The sequence below is a fragment of the Phaenicophaeus curvirostris genome, chromosome 1, assembly GCF_032191515.1.
Source record: "Phaenicophaeus curvirostris isolate KB17595 chromosome 1, BPBGC_Pcur_1.0, whole genome shotgun sequence".
Taxonomy (NCBI): domain Eukaryota; kingdom Metazoa; phylum Chordata; class Aves; order Cuculiformes; family Cuculidae; genus Phaenicophaeus; species Phaenicophaeus curvirostris.
In genome coordinates this window covers 194,540,832-194,564,053 of record NC_091392.1, presented here as the reverse complement: position 1 = coordinate 194,564,053, position 23,222 = coordinate 194,540,832, and the positions used below count along the sequence as shown (strand labels likewise).

The 23,222-nt window shown below is 38.9% G+C and overlaps 1 protein-coding gene across 2 annotated transcripts in view; it reads right to left on the bottom strand.

The window, feature by feature from the left end:
* The window catches only part of TMEM135 (transmembrane protein 135), a 185,584-nt gene that overhangs the window by 158,275 nt on the left and 4,087 nt on the right, over positions 1–23,222 (bottom strand). For both annotated transcript variants that reach the window (XM_069883353.1, XM_069883352.1), the window contains exons 2-3: positions 13,455–13,582; positions 7,613–7,705 (exon numbers count right to left, since the gene is read on the bottom strand). In XM_069883353.1, coding sequence (XP_069739454.1) covers positions 7,613–7,705; positions 13,455–13,582 — 221 coding nt within the window. The remainder of the gene's footprint in view (positions 1–7,612; positions 7,706–13,454; positions 13,583–23,222) is intronic.

The window sequence follows — 23,222 nt, the reverse complement described above, 5'->3', positions numbered from 1 at the left end:
CCCCAGGGCTCAGTGCTGGGTCCAGCCCTGTTCAATGTCTTTATCAATGACCTGGATGAAGGCATCGAGTGCACCCTGAGCAAGTTTGTGGACGACACTAAGCTGGGTGGAAGTGTCGATCTGCTGGAGGGTCAGGAGGCTCTGCAAAGGGATCTGAACAGGCTGGACCGCTGGGCAGAGTCCAATGGCATGAGGTTTAACCAGGCCAAATGCCGGGTCCTGCACTTGGGGCACAACAACCCTATGCAGCGCTACAGACTAGGAGAAGTCTGTCTAGAAAGCTGCCTGGAGGAGAGGGACCTGGGGGTGTTGGTTGACAGCCGACTGAATATGAGCCAGCAGGGTGCCCAGGTGGTCAAGAAGGTCAATGGCATCTCAGCTTGTATCAGAAACAGCGTGACCAGCAGGTCCAGGGAGGTTATTCTCCCTCCGTACTCGGCACTGGTGAGACCGCTCCTCGAATCCTGTGTTCAGTTCTGGTCCCATCACCACGAGAAGGATGTTGAGGCTCTGGAACGAGTCCAGAGAAGAGCAACAAAGCTGGTGAAGGGTCTGGAGAGCAGGTCTTATGAGGAATGGCTGAGAGAGCTGGGGTTGCTTAGCCTGGAGAAGAGGAGGCTGAGGGGAGACCTCATTGCTCTCTATAACTACCTGAAAGGAGGTTGTAGAGAGGAGGGTGCCGGCCTCTTCTCCCAAGTGACAGGGGACAGGACAAGAGGGAATGGCCTCAAGCTCCACCAGGGGAGGTTTAGGCTGGACATCAGGAAAAAAATTTTCACAGAAAGGGCCATTGGGCACTGGAACAGGCTGCCCAGGGAGGTGGTTGAGTCACCTTCCCTGGAGGTGTTTAAGGCAGGGGTAGACGAGGTGCTAAAGGGCATGGTTTAGTGTTTGTTAGGAATGGTTGGACTCGATGATCCAGTGGGTCTCTTCCAACCTAGTTATTCTATGATTCTATGATTTTTCTTCATCCCTATTAGTTAGGTGGCTATCTTCAGTTAGACAAATGTATTCTATAGGTCTCCTTTTGCTACTGACATACTTATAGCCCTTCCTGCTGTCAGATACACCACTGGTCAGATTCAGCTGTCTGGGCTTTTGGCCCTTCATGTCTTCTCCCTGCACATGCAAACCATGGTTCTGTAATCTTCCTGCAAAGCCTGATCTCGCTTCCAAAGATCATACAATTTCTTCTTCCTCTTGAGCTCCACAAGAAGCTCCCTGTTCAGCCAAGCTGGTCTGCTGCCCCACTTATGACACCATGGAGTTGTCTGCTGCAGTGCTTATAAAAGGTGAGCCTTAAATACTAACTTCATTAATATTCATTTAACTGAATACAGTTGAATAAACTTCAGGAACTTTTTCTAGAATTCACATGTAATGCTATAAGTGAAAACCAGAAACCTCTCTGAAAACATCAACAAAGTTATCATTTTCAGGGACATAGCCAACAAAGAATATCAACATTTCAAGCATAAAACATGAGGCTATTGAGGTTTTTTTCCCAAGCTGCAAACTGCAAGTGTCAGGACAAACACAGCATAAGCCAGATGATCTTCTCAGAAAGAAAAATTACTGTAAATCATTGATTAGAAATACATTAGCCCTGTCCTGGCCAAGAGCTCCCACTAAAATCTAAAGTCAGCAACACATGCTACTTTCCATGGAGAACACTCCCAAAAGATGCCCACCCTGACCTACCTGCCATTCACCACGTTCCCACAATCACAGCATCTTCCAGATCAACTACTGCACTCCCAGGCAACCTTGAACCACCAGTGTTTTCCATCTTTCTGATAACTATAGCAGTAGCAGCCCCCAAAGTACACAGCAAAGCTTGTTCAAATGTTTATGTGCTGTTAATATAAAGACACAGATCTCTCAAGCACTGGCTCTCATTGGCAGCTGCCAAAGTGCAACAGATTTTAATATATATTTGGTTTAGAAACTAAGAGCATTCACATTAACTTCTACAGCTTGGCTCCATATTTCACAGTAAAAATCACTCTAAAGGTATAAAACTCCAAAATAACTTGTTTCCCTGCTAGCTCTCCTCATCAGATTACACCACAAAATAATAATCACACAAGTGATCCAAGCTCGAAGGGAAAAAGGAAGCAAAAAATCACCCCTCAATGTAGCTTAATTTCTCCATTTCTTACCTGTAGCAAGTAAGGCCTAAGCTTGCAAAAAGACTTGTTCTGTTAAAAGAGTTTACTTGTTTTGACCATCCACGTCCCATGCTGGTTCCCTAAAATACGTCAAACTGAATAACCATGAAACATTTGGGGAAAGGAAACTGTCACCTTAAGTCTAAACATACTATAGTACTATATAGAAACATATATCAACAAACTTCCATTTGAATGGGCACTTGCAAAACCACTGTATTTACTTACAGTGTATACTTTCTACCATTACTATGCTACTATATTCTGCCACTACAATGTATTTAAACTAATGGCATTTATGGCAAGCAAATAACCCCAGCAATAACTGAATGTTTCAACAAGAGAACAAAACAGAGTCAAAAAATTCCACTTGGTTCTTACACAAATGTTTCTGATGCTTTTCTAAGCAATACTTTTGCTTCCAAGAACACTAAATACATGTGTAAATACATAGATGTTCTCTGCAATGTGTATTGTTGCACTGTATCACTTTTAAAATGCACATACTTTAACTATTTTTTTTTTAGAGTTTGGTACACTGAATATTCTGATAAAAAACACCCAGTGTTCAACTGAAAACATGTTGCCAATAGTGCCTAGAGCAAGATTTTACAACCAAATTATAAAAGCCTTAAATCTCAAGTTTTACAATACCATCAGTGACACAGTCTTAGCTGTAGCAACGAGACAGGCGCCGCTATAATGTTAACAGCCAGCATGTAAACACTAATGCAGCCTAAGGGGGAAGCAGGGGGCATCCCAGAAGGGTCCCTTCAGAACTAGTAGGTGCCAGCAGTTAAACTGGAGAGGGGGGTGTGGGGAAATAGTTGGACAGGCAGCAAGAGAACTAATTTCATTAAGACTGTAATTGTGTCCCTTCTTAGAGCTTTAGTTATAGTTCTTGAAACTCACTAATACATTATTTTTGGAACAAGAGTCAAAAAAAATGAAGTTTGCCATTTAGCTATTAGCAAAACACAATGCAAACAGTTTTGAAGCATTAGCACATTTACAAAACACTTTTTCCTTGAGAGTAATCAAAGTCTTAAATATAAGCTTTATACTGAGCTGTCAGACTTCTTTGTCCTAGAAATCAGTAAGGTCCAACCACTCTAGTCAGATTTCCAGTAATAGGCTTGCTAGAGCCAAGCCTCAAATCACATTTCAACAGCTTCATTCACAATTTTAACAAGTATATTCAGTTACTTCCTTGCCTTCTAACAACCTCAGTGCTTCCAGAACAAGGTAATAATACCATGTCTTTCATTCTAAGCCACATACCTCCTCTCCTCTACTATACACTCAATTCTTGTTGATATCATCTAGTATATGTTGAAAAAATGACAGAATGTAGCTTTGAATTACAAACAGAAGCCAAAGCCATAAACAATGTACTACTATTTCAAAATCACAAACAAATACAATTGCTTGTTATCAACAGATTGAAACAACACCTATAGAAGTAAACAAGGATGAATGTCATGCTTTCCTAATAAAGCCTAATGAAATTAACGTTGCTGAATGATATCTCTATTTTCAAGGAGGCTCTTTATCAGGAGGTGTAGTGGCAGGACAAGAGGTAATGCTTTTAAGCTAAAAGAGGGTAGATTTAGATTAGATATTAGGAAGAATTTTTTACTGTGAGGGTGGTGAGGCACTGGCACAGGTTGCCCCATCTCTGGAGGTCCTCAAGACCTGGTTGGATGAGGCTCTGAGCAACCTGATCCAGTGGAAGGTGACCCTGACAACAGCAAGGGGGAATTTGAACTGGATGATCTTTAAGGTCCCATCCAACCAAAACCATTTTATGATGATTCTATGATTAACACAACTTTTGATATCTAACACAGCAAAATTAAATTCCATGACAAAAGAAGTGCAGAGCTTTCTTCAATAGAAGATGTTAAAAGGCTAAACCATAAAGAAAATTCCATTCTTTTAAATACGCTTGTGTAAGTACACCTGTTAGAGGCTTGCTTACTATAACACAGCCATAGTTATAACAACAGCGTATACAGAGGGTAATAAAAATGGTGAAGTTACGCCAAAAAGTCAAAAGGAATTAGAAAAATGTACATTCTAGTGAATTGTGCACATTCCTCCAGAAGGGAGTACTTTCCTTATTTGCAAGAACATTTTCTTTGCACATGAAAACACACAACACACCAGTAACAGCTCCAGCATTTTTTGTTTCATTTCTCATTTTTCACATTTTTTATGGCCATAGCCATAAGTAGAGTAGAAAAGAAATTACAGGACTAGCATTAAAAACAATTAAAAATATCTGTACTGTATGATATAACATACAGTCAAAATCAGCTGAACTTTAACTCTCTGCCCTCTTAGCTCTTCCAGAGCATCAAATGTTACCAGCTACGCAGCTAACAGATGTCAGACTGTCGTTTAAAAATTCTGCACTGGCCAGTACAGGTGCTTCCTCAAAAAGGCAACCCACAGTGCTTGAGAGTATCGGAAAAAGGAAAAAAATGCTAAGTTACTCCTACCAGAGTAGGGGACTGAAGGCACAAAACAAGAATCTGCACATTACAGATATCCATGCTTACATATCTACATTCAATTATTATCCAGGAAACAATTCTTACCAAAACATTACTTAATCATAATAATGTGACTGGTTCTTTTCCAGTAATCTCACAGGATATTTATATATACATATATAAAAAAGTTTACCAGTGTTTTTACCCCTTGGCCCTCCCCACAGATCCCAATAAACTGGTTTTCATAGACAGGATAAGTATATTTTATGATCATCAAATAGAATACACATGGACATAGAACCATGCAATTCATAACTTTATAGAACTGTAGCAGTATAACACAATGCAGATCACTTCCTGACTGTGTTTCAAGTTTCTGTGCAATGCCACCTCCCCTTCTCATGGCCAGTGCCACGCACATTTGCAATGATGTATAACGCAGATACAAACTACAACCAAACTAGTTGTGTAACACATTAGAAAACATGTTCCTCCTCAGGATTTTAACATGCCTAAGCAAGCTATGCATCTCTTCTCCCCATTCTTTTATAAGAATTATAAAACGTACAAGGCTGGCACGCACGATCAACAACACTAACAAGAAAATCTGATTTGCAAGGCCCCTGTTCCCAAGTTCAGGACTGTCAGAGATGCTGTGCAAGCAAATGCCAGTGAGGTATTTAAAATAGAGTATCCACTTGGGAAGAGATTAAGTGATTAGCTTTGATGTTGCTGCCAGTTGCTAGTAGCAATTTAAAGGGCTAGAGATATGTTCATGAACTTAAGACTTTTTCCCACTTCCCTGATTTATCAATACAATTTGTTGTAAGCTACTCAGGATATGACTGAAAATGCCACTGCATCTCCATGTCAAACATGAGTCTCCTAAGAGACTGCAAGTCTATTAAAATTTGATTTTGCCTGTAACAGAAGCTAACAAGGAAACAGATGTGAAATCAGAAAGTCATATTTCACTAGGTCTGTCAGCAGCAGCATTTCATACATTAGACAAAGTTAGCATCGGATAACATACCAAACAATTTTGTATTCTAAAAACACTAAATTTTCAACTATCTTTTGATGCTATTTAACAATTTTTTTTATTATTAATAACAATGACCACATTTTCAGCTGTGTGCATTATACTGCAACACCAATATTGCCTTTTTAGATTTTTTGATGCAAGAGATCTTAGGTCACACACTTCGAAACCTGACACAAAGAATAAATCAGGAATGAGATATTTCTGCATTATTCACGACATTCATACTACACTAACTTACTTGTGTCATTTTCACACACCTCTATTTCAATGTTTATTTCTTTCAAATTTCAGATGCTAAATAAGAGCCTGTTAATATGTCAAAGCTTTCATAAATTGCCACTAAGACTTTTCAAAATCCCCATTTGGCATAAAAGCTGTTTGCCTACTCTTTTTGCTATGCTTAACAATCCGAGGTTTGTAAGTTTTTCAAAGTTGCTCAACGATTACACAAAAACCTTGCATGGCTTTGGCCTCACGAACTGTTCCAACTCTTGACTCACAACTATTCTGATAGCTACAAGAAACTCACAAATGGACAATCAGTGTGATTTCTTCCCCTTTAACACTACCTAGAATTATTAAAAGTCTGACACAAAATTCCCACCTAGTAACAGGTCTGTAGGAAAAGCTAAGTTAGTTCTGTCACTGATCAAAAAGAGAAAATGCATCTATTTTCACCACAGAACAAAACACCGATGCCAACAGCAACACTGGAGTCTAAGTACTAGACAAAGCTCTATCAAAACGCATCCACCCTCTTAGGAAGTAATTGCAGTAAGATGAAAATCAGTCAGTTCGAAAGGACTTGAGAAAAGTTATTTATTGACTTTATTACAATTATTTTCTCTAGAGTTACATTAAATAATGAGATTTAGAAGTGCTCTTACATTTCCAGAGCATCTTATGCATCCTCAATCTTCAAAAACTATGGATGATACATTATTTTAAAAGGACAGAACTTTGACAATCTTACCTAAAACTTAGCTTGGGCCTTACTTACTCCATCACTGAAGTTTAGGAATGGGGCCTGACATTCAATTACAGCATGATGCATATGTGCTTGCAGTTATTTTGATATGAATACTTAAGGAAGTTTCAGATATTGATAGCAACCAAAACTGTGTTCACATCATCTCTATTACTAAATTCCCCTCATCATCTTTCAAAGAGTAATCCCCTACCTTATCCTTTTGTCATCTCTAATATGTATAAAACCTGCTATCTAGATGACTAAAGTACCTCATTCCATATTAAACTAATAAAGCATTATAACTTTCACTCTTGAGTCAAGCTACCAGTATAAGTTGTATTTCAAAACACCAAAACCTTACAGCCTGGGATTCCACCTCCCATCTCTCATGGCCACAACACAAATAGCAGATTTCGGCTATCCTTGGACAACTCAGGGCTTTCCTTCATGCTTTCATAACAAACTTCTCACTGATAGATGAACTTTGGCACCTTTCCTTAAACAAAAGGCTCTGCTTTATGTACACAATTTGAATTACTTCAGCTCTTCCAATCATTTTTTTTCCACAAGATCCTAACTACTCTATCTTAACTAATGTCACATTGCTAACCCAAGCCATTGGCAACTTTCGTTAGCAAGTTCCTTCTCTATGACTAATCGCAAACATTACTTAATTTATATATAAGAAAAAAAAAAGCTTCATTAGGAAACCCTAAGCAAATGAATTGCAGACTGAACAAGAAACACAAACCACAAAGAAGAAACTGAATGTTTGTGAAGTGTTTTTTCACTGTAGCTTTCTAGACTTAAATCTAAGGTCGTAAAAGAAACTATTTCAAATGAACTACCACTGAGCTGTTAAATGACAATTGTCAAATGACCAAAACAAGAAATATTACAACTGAAAATCCATTAACATAAGCCATACCTGCTTTTTCTTTCGATAAGAATAGCCATGTAGGAAGCAGGTAAAGCAGCACCAAATCCAGGAGACCAAAAGTAGAATTTTCCAAGTAGCTTCCTGAAAATAAAATTCACACTCATGTTATGTGCAAAGCAACCAAAATGCTGATGTACAAAATATTTTACCTTTTTCATAAGATTATGCATGCATCATTAAGATTAATTTTGTGGTTTTTATCAACAGTAACAAAAAAATACTGACAAACATATATATTTCACAGTTGGATACTTCTAAGAGGGTTCCCACAGTGCTTCATAAACACACTTTCAAGAGATGTTTCTGAAAAGTCACAGATATTAATTACAGAAAAATCTTCTAAAAGAACTTATAGTTGCTCCTCTCTCTGCTATCTATTCAAATAAGTCTTCAGGAAGATGTGCTTTATGGAACATTGGGTGACCCAGAAATCAAATTATTATAATATACATCACTCTCCAAAGAGACTGTCAACCAATGCTAAAAACTGGTAAACCACTCATTTTCAGTAAGCCAGGGACTCAACCTGTACATTACAGCTCAAACCAACAGTGACATCCCAATTTTACTAAGGTGGGAAAGTTCTCATTTCTTGCAACAAGATCTGGGTTTCACTTAAAGAGTCCATACAATTTCACCTATTAAAATTCCTCCAACAATAAGACATGAAAAAAATAATTACACAAATGACAACATCTAAGAAAATATTTCTATAAATTGGTCGCTGTTAAACAAGGAAAACCAAAATGCATGTCAGACACAATGTCACCGACCGTATTTAGTCTGTTCAAGACACCCACACCTTCCCACTAGTTCAGGCTGATCACAGAAGCAAACAATAGTCAGCCAGTCATGAAATTTGGTAGCACAATAATAAACACACTGCAATTACACCAATGCTGCTCAGCTGATAAGCAGTACCAGTTCAGGAAAACAAAGTGTTACAATGGAGTCCACCCTTCCAAAAACACAGCAAACAAAATACAACAAACAAAATACAACAAACAAAAATGACAAACACATATAGGGTAGGAAAGGAAACTTTCTGAGATACAATTTCATGCTGACAACACAGAAGAGGGAACAAAGATAATTAATCGTTACTATCTGATTAGCTCCCTTTCATTCTTGCTGTAAAAGGCATGATTAGCCTCATTTCATACTTCTCCTGCAAAAATAACATTACTAGTCAGCAATGCCAGCTTATGTTCATAAGTGAAAAGAGAGCCAGTGTGTCAGCAGCAAATGATGTAATGGCAATTAGACACACTGTTCATTCCCACGGCTGCAAAAGGATAATTTCTCAGGATGACAATGCCAAATGCTGCAGGAGCTAAAGTTCATTATCAGGACTCTCTTGGAAAGCAATTACTGTATGAAGTTTCAGAGAAGCCATTTTAAACATCTGAATAAGTATGAACGCATCTTATCAGACACACCTGTTAAGTAACAGAACAAACGTACTTTCTGTGGGAAAGAAACAGGAATTTGTTCTTTTGGCAGGGTTTATAATCACTCTAGTAACGCTTCCAAGTTCGGTTTGATAAGATTTCGGAAACAGTAACATATTTTAAACAATAAAACCTAGCGGAAATTTAAAACATCAGCAGCAAGCAAAACATTTAAACTTCTACTACCATAAAAGCAGACTTTTTTTTGTTATTATTTGCATGGATTTTTGCACATGGCCTACGGTTACAGATTGGAATCAGAAATGTTAGATCTTTCAGGTTATACATCTAATTCCTCAGCATACAACTGTATCCAAAACTCAAAAGCTGGTAAATTTGAATCTAACTAAGCAAGATAATGTAAAGCTGTACCTGGATGAACTTATTGTCATTGCTAAACCAAGACAACCATGTCTTCATGATGTTTTGCATTTAATAAAACTGAAAACCTAAAAAAAACCCCACACCTTTATTTAAATAGATGTAATGCCTGTCAACACCGGAGCCTAGCATTTCCGTTTAAAGCCCAGACAGATGTAGCCCTCTGGATCTCACCAGCAAAAGAGATTACAACCCCAGCTGGTCTGTCACAAATCCATAACAGAGAACACCACTCACACTGTTCTAACAGAGCTGTCTGCACATATTCCCTAACTCACTTCAAGGGGAAAAAGAAAGGAGGAAAAAAAGTCAGCCTAATTAGCTTGGCAATCCCATCTAGAACGAGAAAATCTCTCCACAGCCTAAGTCATTGCTGATGCTGGATTTAGATGGTTTTGAAATTCTGCCCACCTATGAAACAGTGACAATAGCAAACACGACCTAAAATTATTTCATTGCACTTCCTTGCCTAAAGTTTTACGTCCTTGAAAATATTTGCAGCAGTTTCAGTTTCGGTTGTTTTCCCTAGCTGAAAGGAAGCAAATACTACAAGAGCATCAGAAAGATGTTATTAGCACAAGATAGACTTCTCACTGACAATTACATTTCATATTTAGGTCTTTTAATTGTTACTGGACAATTACAATATTTTCAGCCTACACAGTGAGTGAAGATAGGCTGGGACTTTGGTAAAGGTATGAACAGATAAGTGGTCACTTTAGCAAGGACATCCTATATGCCTGCCAACACCTCTCCTCTTTGGTGCTACAAAAGAAGGAAAAAGGGAACTCTTGTCAAATTGGGAATTGTGCAGGTAAATAAGATAACATATCCAGCTGCAAACCCTTTAACCTATTGCTCTAGACCAGCTCTAATTCTCCAGGAAGGTATGGCCAACTGCATGGAGCCTGACGGGAAACTTTGTTTCCGAGGTATTGCTGCTTCTGGTATATTGTCTTCCAACCAAAAAATATACAAAAACTGCAGCATGAGTCCTATGATACAAATCTATCACATCCAAGCTTTCACCACTATCTAATATCAGATCTAGAACATCTAGGTCTCCAAGGTCTCAGACAATCTCTTTGCATGGTGGCAAATCAAGTTCAGAAAAACTCAAGCCCTAGTTATGCAGAACACCACAGAGATACTGGTATTTCTTTGATGGATTAAAACACAGTGATACCAGATCACATTCTGGGCTGCAATATGACAAAATCCTTTTGTTCTCAGGGGCTACTAAAGGAAGTACATTGTAACCCATAGTAATTAATTCAAATAATTATAAAATTTCAAACAAAACACTAAAAAAAAAAGAACTTAACACACTAATGAAGTGGTTAGAAAAAAAAAGGAGTGAAGTCTCATGTTTCCACTCTCCACCACTCATCAGCAGACAAGAGAAGGAAGCTCGTACAGCTCAAGTTGTGAGACAATGTTGATGTTCAGTACATTCAAAATGAAGGACTTGTCAATATTATGATCTTAGGAGAGCCCTTAAAAAAAAAAAAGGTACACAGCACTCAACTTTTAAAAATGTCACGTATTTATATGGCTTTCTGTCTTGTTCTCATTTTCTCTCCAAGTAATGGTCAATTCCTTGACCATATTCAAGTACTGAACTGATTTGCTCAAAGAACCTATCCATGATGACTCTCAAACACCTTCCTCATCAATAGTAGCCACTTTAAAGCCCATTCCCTCGTAAGGACAGGACGGTGTTTTCCTCTGGATGCACCACTTTGCATTCTTCTCTAACAAATTTCTTAAGTTACTTTAATCAACAGATCTTTATGAAATGGACGAGATTCAGTTTTAGATTTCTGTAACCTAAAATCATACAACCTCTCACACTACTCTTCATCCCTTTTTCCAGATTCTTTAGATATATCCAGGAGAAAGCAGGAACTCCACTGGCAACTTCTTCCTATTAAAAAAAACTATTATATACCCCTTGTTTTTTTTCATATATATTAACTCTTGCTAATCATTTACTAATTCCTGGAAGACGGAGGATCTTCCTTCCTGAAGAGTCCTAACAAGCAATGTCAAAGTCATTTAAGAATTCCTATATAATGCACAAACTGAATCATCATCAGACAAGTACTTATCCTTCAAAAGATACTAGTACATTTGGAAAGTATGACTTTTCTAGTAATCATTTTATCCACAGTTTTCTGAAATGCCATTTAATAGCTCTTATGTATCCTATTAATTTAACTGATGAGGCTCCAAATTTTATTCTCGTGAGAAACACTGCAAAATTCTCTTTATAATTGGACATTCATATACTTCAAGGGGTACAACACATAAGGCTCCATAAACACTTTCTTCTTTCACCGCTCGTAGTGATTTCAGTTCACCAGCTCCAATTAGCATCTTAGCCAAAAAGCTGACTTTTTTTATTTGCAAGTCCTGCAATTGCTGGTGGTGAGCAGTCTGCCAACACCCTAGCGGCAGAGATTCTGCTGGAGGTGGTGTCTCCTCCTGGGCATCTCTTTGTAACAAAAAGAGCACATACATCTCTTAGGATGTTGTCTGGTTACTCTGCTGCACAGCAGTAAGAACAGCAGGGTCAGCATTTACAGGTATGCCTCGTCACATTAAATCGTCAGAATTGTCCTTTGTATGGTTTTGGACTGGGTCAACCCAATGGATGCTTCAAGGGGACCTGGAGGGTGCATCAACCAGCTACAATTTCCATTATTCAGTCTGCACCTGGCAATGCAGCTTTGGAGATCAAAGAGCTTTACACAGCTACGATCCGCATCGGTGAAAGTGATGCCATACAACCTGGCTTCAGAGTAAGAACTAACCCCTTGCCTGCTTCATTTATCAGCACAGGTATTGTCATAGATCTGCTAGATGACTAGTAACCTCTGTTGTAAGAACAGCTGAAAAAAACAAAACCTAAAGCCACACCAACTTAATTTAGAGAGTAACTTCTAACTACAGTACTGAAGTAAGGTACTGCAGATTTACAGGCAAGTACAAGAAAAACCATTGTACAGGTCAGAGGAGTAAAGACAGATCAATATTAATACAACAGATCGCTGAAAATAAAACCCCACATTCTTTAGAGCCTGTTACTTTAAGATTTACTTTGAACTTCGTAAATTATTTAGTTAAAAAAGCATTCCATGGCTCCTTAGCCAGCTCTTCCTCTTCTTAGCCTTCTCCCTCAGCTTTGAGGCAAAGTTTAGAGGCCTCTAAATTAACCTGGAAGTATGGTGTAATGGGTTTGATTAACTTTTAGAGGGGCAGCTGGGTACACTGTCAGATAACTTTCAAAAATTCATAGCTACTGTAGGCTTTACATGTCAATGTATAACACCTTTTACAACAAATGCATTTAGATCTAGGACATCATCATGTTCATAAACAGGAAAGTTTAATTTTTAACTATCCTGATAGTTACTTGAAATATACACTGGAAACAGCTCAGAATATAGAAGTGCATTTTATACTCGTCTTTCAGAGCAAGCCCGTATCTTAGAGAGCCCCAGAAGCTGTGCTGGGATTTCCTTCATTTAAAAAGGAAAAAGGAAAGTTCAAACTTGGGTGCCTGGATAAAGCTTAGGATAATTAAAATACATCACAGCCCCTGCATCAGGAAAATAGAAACCAACATCAAATTACATCAATTCTTTCTAGAAGAGAAAGATTAGGCCTTCTCAGTTCCCCTCTAGAATATATGCTAATTTCCTGCAACAATGTATTTTGAATCAGTAAAACAGAGAAAAGGAAGGAAAGCGAATCCATTGACTTGCTTGCTGATTTAAAGGATTATAAAAATGAGGAAAAAAAAAAGGGGGGGGGCGTGGTTCAAAATCATGTGGTAAGACCAGAAATCAAGATGATGGCACAGCTGCTCCTTTTTTCACTCCTACCCATTACAAACAAGCCTATTATTAAGAAAATACATATTATTATATGAATTGAAAAGTTACATAAAAATAGCTTTCCTATTACATATCATTTTAGGACAGTATACCAACCTTAGAATGCAAAAGCAAGCAATATACAAGGTCCCATTTGCTGTCAGAAAGGAAGTTGATTGCAAGATCTCAGGCAGCAGTTTGTGCAAATAATACTCAAGTTTTCTTTTCCTGAGAATAGCTGCAATCTGAGGGAGGAGGGAAGAGAAAACAAAGGGGAGGACAATACTTTAATTCATTTAGGCTCTTTTTTGCACATTATAAAGAAAAACAAAAAAAAGGAAAAGGAGACATGCCCATTTAGTAAATCAAAGCTTCTTAAATTTGCTGGTTTTATGAACAATACCACAAAGATTTCCTTTAAACTTGTTCCAGCTGTTACAATATTTATAGCAGGAAATATATCAAGCAAACCTAAATAGGAAGTACAGGCAGAATTTTATTACCTTGTTACCATTGGCCATAACAGTCAGAAATGTCTGCCAGATATCAGAACTTGTAAGCTGTGATAAATTTACACTTAGTTTTGTCTTCCAGACAATTTGACTACCACATAATTAACATCAGATTATCACTAAAGTAATCCAAATGCCCTACACAGTCTCTATGAAGTGACAACTTATTTCTAAAAGTTTTCTACTGCAACTAACTGCAAGACCTCAAAAAATTTTCACCATCTGCTGGAAGAACAAGAAAGTCCTGATAAATTTTACAGAATTGGGATGTTATCGATAAAAAAAAGCCTACAGCAGAAAACAGGCTGGGTCTAAGAAATAAACATTATTTTTGGTCAGTTTAATATAAGTCCCATGTTTTATAACTAAGTTAATTAATGACTCAAACACTGAAGGTCCTCAAAGTCTTTTTTGTCCACAGAAATCCTGCAACTATCTAACAGAAAGGCATACAGAGCTAAGCTCTTCTCAGAGATGCACAGGGGTAAGACAAGAGACAAGAAGACAAGTTCAAATATGAGAAACTCAGATTAGACCTAAGGCATAGAAATTCTCCCTTGAGAGTAGATTAATATTGGAGCAGGTTGCCTAAAGTGATTGTGGACTCTCCATCACTGGAGATCCTCGAAACTCAACTCGAAAAGGCTTCAAGCAACCCCATCCAACTGGCCCTGCTTTGAGTAAGAGGCTGGGACCTCCCTCCAACCTGCATGCTCCTACGAGTCCATGAAATTATACTTCAGGTGCACCATGATTTTATTGCTTTTAATTCTTAATAGCATTCTCTTCTTTATCTGCACTGACCCCCAGGAACTCAAAACTGGCAGCAGTTTTTGGCCAATGCCAAAAACAGAGATGTTCCAAACAAAGCAAGCTTCCAACCAGAGCGAGCTTCCTACTGCTGGTGCTGATGAGAACAAAAGAAATCCTGTCGAATCGGTATTGGCAACACCTCTCGAAGTTGTGGTTCCTCAATTTAAAATCATCAGGGAGTTCTGAAACACCATCCATTTGTACTGAATTGCAAGTAATTTTTTTTAGATTCAGAGATGGGCTGAGGATTCTGCTAAAACTAACCACAGCGAAGTTCTGCCAAAATCTGTTTTTGAAATGAAGGTTGAACTAAGGATTAAGGAGAGAGATATCCATGAACAGACTTCTGAAAGCAGATTCACATATTACTTAATCAAGTGTCAAGACTGCTTAAACCATAATGACAATAATGCAATCCAAATAGTCTTGCCGTTGAGGGAAAGTCTTAATGTAGTCTAAATGCCGAATCACTAGTTGTTACCTTCTCAGCTATTTCTAGCCTATTATATAAAGGTCATGAACATTTGGAACAAAATAACACTTTCTTGCTTTAAGGACACAGATCTTATACCTCAAGCGTGAAGCCTTGCTTCCTCAGACTGAAGTGCCAGAACTAAAACAGGAGAAGGTTGGTATTTCATACACTAATGTCAAATCAAAGTAAAAAAATTATTTTCTGTAGCTTCTCCAACAAGTTTTAGACTAACACAAACGCCTGCTTTCTCTTCTCTTTACCCTTCTACTCCCAAGTGAAAAATAGAGAAGAACCAGGAACACCATCACACAAACCGGTTCAAAGACACACTGCTCACAATAACTGAAAGAGCTGAATGTGTAAGGGCGACGAAGCTTGATGCACGCCCAGATAAAAAAAAATAATGCTCATCTTTTCGAAGTGCTTTATAGACATCATATTGCGTACAGATGAAAACAGGCTATGCTCTCCTCCATGACCAATGGTGTGATTACACAGGAAAAATATGAGGGACATTTCTGGACACTATGTTGCTCTCCCTTTCAGCTCCACACACTTCAGAAAAGTAGTATTAAAGTTGACGCTGGCAAGACAGAAACATTATGAAATCTGTCTGACTGCAGCAGTTCATGGTTCCCTCTGGGATACGTTTCACTCAACTGAGCTGGAAGGACACTGTGATGAAGGCAAAATTCTTACAATAAATGCACTGCTCCAGGCATAGCAGCAGACATTGGCAGAAGTGGCACAGAAGGAGAAGATGACATCCAGTAGATACTTCCTTGACAAAATCTTAATCTTTATGAAGATGCTAACAGATGTAGCAGAATGTCTGTGTTACCTGAGACTCCCTGCAGAATCAGGCTGACAAAAATGAACATCTCATCAACATTACAGTCTTGGCTCTCCAGCTACAAAAGGAGCGCAAGAATCCTAGGGTCCTTTAATTAAGGCACCTCACAATGTTCCATATCAGCACCCTAGTGCTGATTGCTGTAAAAGTTAGTTTGCTGTGTTATTCACCAGAAGAATGAAGTACTGCAATTTTTATTAAGCTCACAGATCCAAACAGTTAACTATCATGTATCTAGGAATAGCCAAAACCAGGTGCATACCTTCCATTATTCTTGTCACTATTTCCCATAATTTCATGGTCTCACTATTCTGTTTTGAGATGGATTGACCAAGAAAGACCCAGCTTCCACTTACTCATGACTTCTCCAAGCAGATTAGAGCAGTGCAGCCTCATCTACCTCAGGGTAAAGAATACTCCAGCATCTCCTTTGACTAACAGCGGCTTCGGAATACACCAAATCTTCTGCAACTTCCTACTCAGCTTTCCATAAAACACTGAGTCACTCTTAAAATCTCTTATTTTCAAGGCATTAAATGACCTGGTCTTAGGATATTTAGGAGTACACAACTCTCTGGGATAACGAGTGTCATTAACAACTCCATCCTTCAATGGAACTTAACAACCAAGACAATCCTTCCCTGCATAGCACCATCTTTCCTTTTATTAAAAAAAAAAAAAGTGTCAGTAAGACTGTGGAATAAATTTTCACTGATACTAAGAGCTATCACTGACTGCACCGTTCTCCATTCTAGACAGAAAGCACATTGTTTTCATTTCTCCTTTATTTATATATTTTATGTCATCCATTTTAAAAAAAAGACAAAACTGAAATCACCATGTCACCCTGTACACACCTCCCTCTAGGGAAGAGAATACAAAGGGGAAAAGCAACCAAATGTAACCAGTGTCCATCACATATCCTACACACCATAAAGACTATCACATAAACCAGTAAGTTTGTCACTGACATTTAAAGCAACGATTAGGTAATGGCACTTTCCTCTAGAAGATTTGCTCTCTGCAGGTAAACAATATATAGGTTCAAAACACTTACCTAACATTGAAGATTCCATCCCTTTCTCTTAAGAATTAAGCATTTGAGTCAGAGTAAAGTACAACCACTCCATGTAACTTACTTTGCAAGAATTCCAAGATAGCTAGTAAGTAATAAACCCACGCACACATTTCAAACACTAGAACTGCCACTTTTCTCTCACCACAATCTAAGTTTTCTTACACTATGACATTTTATGCACTAAAAAGAAACTTTAGGCAGTAGTACAGTCTGCAGATGCAGTCTTTATTTGGCCTATGTAAGCATTCAACAAAGACTTAAGTACTCATTACCCACAGTTCATACCAACAGCTGAGCTCTTTGCCTCTAACAGCCCTTACAGCTTTACTCCATTTTCTCAAAACCAGCAGAGCTCAAGCCACAAAAGTTCTAGAAATAGCGAAGTCCACCTTTGCTAACATTTGTACATTCTCATCTTCTAATACAGTCAACCAATAAATCCTGACATATATTTCTCTTTAATAACACTTTCAAGTGAGAAACTGATTTGATAAAATACACCCCAATTGTCCTTGTGTGGTGTCTGTGCCCTACACGCACATAACACAGGAGGCAGGGGAATAAAACACCTGCCACCATGACTTCCAGAGAAAATATTTCTGGCCCAAAACATGATTAGTTTGGTACTAACAATGTGGTCAGGTGAAGCCTTCTGGATAAGATAAGTCAAGCACGGGGGAAAAAAAGATTTCCTTTCCACATCTGCCAACCAATCCAGCACTGGCTGGTGTCCCATTACCCTCTGTGGGAAAACTGAAAACAGAAAATCTCTGACATTTTTTAAGAAAAATAACTCCTTTCCTCACTTCCACACACAACTGTTCAAAACTTGAAACCCAAAATTCAATTATGCTCTAAAGCGGGCCTGGCAGTATTAGGCAGCTTTTGAAGGCAACCCCACACCCTCCTTACTTATAAACAAAGGGAATGAACAGCAAGATTAATACATGACAGATACCACAGCAGAAGACACAATCACAAATCCATCCTCCAAAGTCCTTGAATATACAAGCACTATAATGATTCTCTAAACAGCTGAAAGTCTTTTATACACCTAGCCCAGACTTTCTCCCTCTCCTGTTCATCAACCAAAGGTAAACTGACCACAGACTGTTATCTGATGGTTATCATTCTATTTCCCCTACAGATTAAAACAAGCTCTGATTTAACTGTAAAACATGTTGGCTACTACCATCTTGAAATAGAAAATGTTCATATCTATGAAAAACATTATTTAATACATTCAAAAAACATTGCTATGAATTTATATTTTAGCATAGGTGAAAAAAACCCTATATCTCCAAGACTGTTTTCATATGAATAGGTATGAGGGCAGAAGGAAGAAATGAGGGTTTTGGAGCTTTACATACAGTACAGTACGGGGGGAATTGGAAGGGGATCACTCTTCAAATCAAACGCAAATACTTTTAAAGTAATACATCTGAAAATGTTGCATTAAAAAGAGTAACGCATCAAAAGCAGCATAGCCATCAGGTTGAGGGAGGTGATTCTGCCCCTCTACTCCACTCTGGTGAGACCTCATCTGGACTACTGTATCCAGCTCTAGAGTCCTCAACACAGAAAAGACATGGACCTGTTGGAGTGGGTCCAGAGGAGGCTGCAAAAATGATCAGAGAGATGGAACATCTCTCCTATGAGGACAGGGTCAGAGAGTTGGGTTTGTTCAGCCTGGAGAAGAGAGGGCTCCAGGGAGACCTTACCGCAGCTTTCCTGCGCTTAAAGGGGGCTTGTAAGAAAGATGGGAACAGACTTTTCAGCAGGGCCTGTATCAACAGGACAAAGGGTAATGGTTTTAAATTTAGAGAGAGGAGATTTAGACTAGATATAAGGAAGAAATTCTTTACTGTGAGGGTGATGAAACACTGGCACAGTTTGCCCAGACAGGCGGTGGATGCCCTATCCCTGGAAATATTCAAGGTCAGGCCGTACAGGGCTCTCAGCGACCTGACCCAGTTGAAGATGTTCCTGCTCACCACAGGGGGGTTGAACTGGATGATCTTTAAGGTTTCTTCCAATCCAAACTATTGTATGATTCTATAATATAGACAATTTGACTACTAAGGCCTCCCATATTTTATGTCTAAAGTATTTTTAAAAGTCTACACAGTAGTAATAGACAGGAAAAAAATCTAGCATTAATCATGGAATTCACACAACTGCGTTTTGACTCTCCAACATGAAAACAGTTATGAAAAATCAGTCTAGAGTCAGGACACCATCAGCTTACAAAAGAGTACTACTGAAGCCCCTTTTTTTTTAATTTAGTCTTCATATACAAACGTAAAGCCCTATAAAATTAAGAAATTAGAATGTATTTATCCTGTAATAGCCATGGGAAAAAAATACATGCATTTCCAATACCATCCTTAAACATAGCTACAAAGTTTTGTGCTATCAGTGTGTTCAGCAGCAAAGGAACACAAAACTCCAGAAGCAGCTTTCCCATAACCAGAGGCACCAGTCAGGCCTGATTATTTTAACGATGTGTCAGGTAACACCTGCAAGCAATCATCATCCAACCGCAATAACCTCGGCTTCACCTCCACTATCCTGTCTTCACCTACACCCCTGAACTTCCTGATTCCACAGGAGGCCTTGTGCAGAAAAGATGGTTCCACTTAATGACTGTGCTAATTGGCTGACCAATATACACAGTCTGACAGGTTATGTGGCAGGATAAAAAAAACCACAGACCTTGCACGAACTCTGCCGCTATGCATACATCAAGTATTCTCTTTCTCTTCTATCTAAAACTATTTCCTAAGTTTGTACAAAGTGCATGCATTTTCAAACACTACCCCTCCATCAAATTTCAGTGAAATTAGCCAACACTGATTGATGGAAACCGAAAAAAGCCCTATCATCTCTCTCATTCCTTCACAATATTCAACTAAAAATCAAGCACATTGTAACAAAAAGAAAATAAAAGAGGAGGCAGCCAAAAAAACACCAAACCCAAAATACAGAAGTATTGAGAAACCCACCCAAACCTCTAGGAACAGAGTTTAATGACATTTATAAGAGTGGCTGTCTGGCACATTTAAGCACCTTTAAAATGCAACTCTAGAAAGGATCAATAATTCTGTGTGGATGGTTTCTAGAATACATATGCTGCAAGCCATTAAAAGAAACAAGGAAAATTGTATAACTTACGTCACATGTGCATGTTGAAAGCAAAGGAATCCCCCATATTTAAACTAGTTAAGAAAACACTTCAGATTACTCCAGTGGCAGGCAGAGCTACAGACTCATGTCAGATTTCTTTCATAATTCTGCTCAACTACTTTTATGTTTCTTTATAACTGTTTGCAGTTTTGTATGAACTCCTTTGCTTTACAGAAGTTATTTTTAAGTGCTCTGCAGTAACATAACATCAAAATGCCCTGAGGTAACACCTGGGTTTTGAAAGACACTGTTGTTGAAATCAGCAATTTGTTTCTCGTGCCGCCTCTTAAACACTCTGATATGTTGTTCCTCAATTAGCTGGTCCCTCCCTGATTTCATAGATTACAAAATCTGGCTTCCAGATTTTTAATTTCATAAACCAGCTCCTGTACCACCCTGAGGAAGAACATGCGTCTCCTGCTCTCTGAATTCCTCTGTCCCTTTCCAAATGTTATTTGAGGATCACCATCAGGGGCTGGTTTGGTTTGGCTTTTTTAAAACTTCCAGTATCAGCCTCCCAAGTAAACAAGAAATTGACAGTGTTCATGTACTCTTTGAATAACATCTAAATTACCTTAAATCCTGCCATCACTCTCATTCAACGACAACCTATCTTCACTGTTTGTTTCTCCTGTACTTAAACAAGCAGTGGGCTATTTTTCATTCCTCTTGAAATGTCTAACTCTGTATAATTTCCCTCCTCCCCTGAAATTCTTGCACTCTACTATACAGCTGTATCAACATAAGAGAACAGAGTTACATCTCCTTGATAATCAGACCCTTTTTTTTTTTCTGCTGGTTCCCACTATTTGTAGTGTCTTTACCAAGACCTTTGCTCAGTTAGTAAAGGCAGGGGCTTTCCCTGTTTTCATTACTGTGATGTAGGTTCCAGGTTACTCCTTGCATCTTTGAGCATAAATTCTTCACTGTGCCTGAATTCATTAACAGATTCTTTCACAATTCTCAGTATCTCAGCAAAAAGATTATTTTTGTTTATTTTCAATTTCTGCAATACCTCTACTGGTCTGGCCCGAAACCCACTTGAACAGAGCTGAAGGGTCACAGCCTGGAACGAAGACATTTAAACCAGACTCTTACTTTAGTAACACTTAAGCTGATTTTAGTCATAGCTAACCCAGCTTCCAGAAGAATGTAAAGGCAAGAACACACTGACCTGCGTGTCATTCAGAACACAGCACAGAGATAAGGGACACTGCACAGTGCTAAGATCATCAGATACCGCAGCACAATGCATTCACACACCACCACCACCACAGCAACCCCAGGTGCCGGGTCCTGACAGAAGGGAGTTTCTTGATGGCCCAGCCCAGAGATCCAAGCTGGCACACAGATGCAGATTCAAGGATAACACTAACATCCTTCTTAAGTCTCCCCATCCTACTTCCAAATTAACAATGGCTCGCGGCACAAACAAAGTAAAACCACATTTTAATATACACAGCAATTCTGGGCCATTTTTCAATACAATCGGGCCAGCACAGACTTCTCACACACCTAAGATGACATATGACGACAATGCATACGCTGGCAGATAAAACATGACCTGTTTTAGTGTTAGATGGCTCCCCTGCTTTGACAAGGAGAAACTGCACATGAAATGAGCCTAAAGCAGCAGCGGCATTGCCAGCGAGCACCATCCATCCTCGGGGCCAACCTCTGGCCCTAACCTACAGCAAGGCACACAGAGCCAGGAAGGTGGTGTGACACTTGCACTTCATTCTGGCCCATTTCTATCTCTGGCTGGTGATTCTGTCTTCATCCAACAGTTTTCAAAATAATTCACTAGCACAACAATTGGGTTTGTTCTTGTCATTACCGCTAGTCAATAGGTGATTTATCTGTGAACAGACCTGTGCAAGACTATCCAGCCCATGCTGTATGACTGCCAAGGTCCCTCTCATATTTACACAGCAAGAAAACACCACTATATTCATGCTACTACAATATATACACCACTGCCGTGGGTAGCTTACAAAATAAAAAAAAAAAAAAATAATAAAAGAAAGAATGCAGACACTCAAGGCTCAAAGACAGACAAAGAAGATATGAGCACTGGAATCTTAAGTAGGAAAAAAACTTTCAAAAGAGAAGGAGAAATAAGCAATTGGTATCTCAGAATGTGCAGGCTATTACAAGTACAGCAGGAAGCAGACATGGCACGAGTACGAAAAATAAAAAAAAAAAGAGACCAAAATTAGTATAAAAGAGTATCAAAAGTAGGACCAAAATGAGAATAAAAGCAGTATGAGAAGGATTTAAGTGACAGAAATCAATAAAATACAGCAAATGATCATTTAAAAATGTACAGGAATAGCAGACATAAGCTACACCTGTTGTACTAAATAATTGCTTGAACCATCATCCAGTCAGAGAGCATGTCAAACAACCCCACTGGCATCCACGCTGCTTTAAGCCTGGTGCTCCTCTCCCCCATACCAGCAGATCTGTTTTGGAGAGAGGCACTTGGAGTCAGAGCCGGGAGTAAACTAACAGTCACCGAGAATCACAAAGGAGCCAGTGCTCACGCTGTTCCCTGACTGTGTCATTTACCAGCAGAGGCAAAGCACATGCAGAAGAGCAGCAGACACAGGATGGGAAGGGGCTGGTGCTCGGGAGGGAAAGGTCTACATTCAAGAGGGGCAGGGCAGGATACAAGCTGGGTTGGAGAGGCAGGGGGGGAGCTTGGCTTAATTTAAGTGAAGAAAACAGATATCAGACTAAGAGAAAGAAAAGGTGAACTACACAAATGAGTCCTGTGATCCCACAAGCAAAGGTACAAGAATTAGTTTAACTGCAAAGTACTAAACAGATGATTTTTACCTTATTTAGATGAAAGGAAAATGCTACCATCAGATCCAATTAGCTCTGATATACCACAAAGACTTCATACTAACAACCACGCACACTTGCCTACTGCAAAACGTGCACCATCATCAAACAAGTGCCT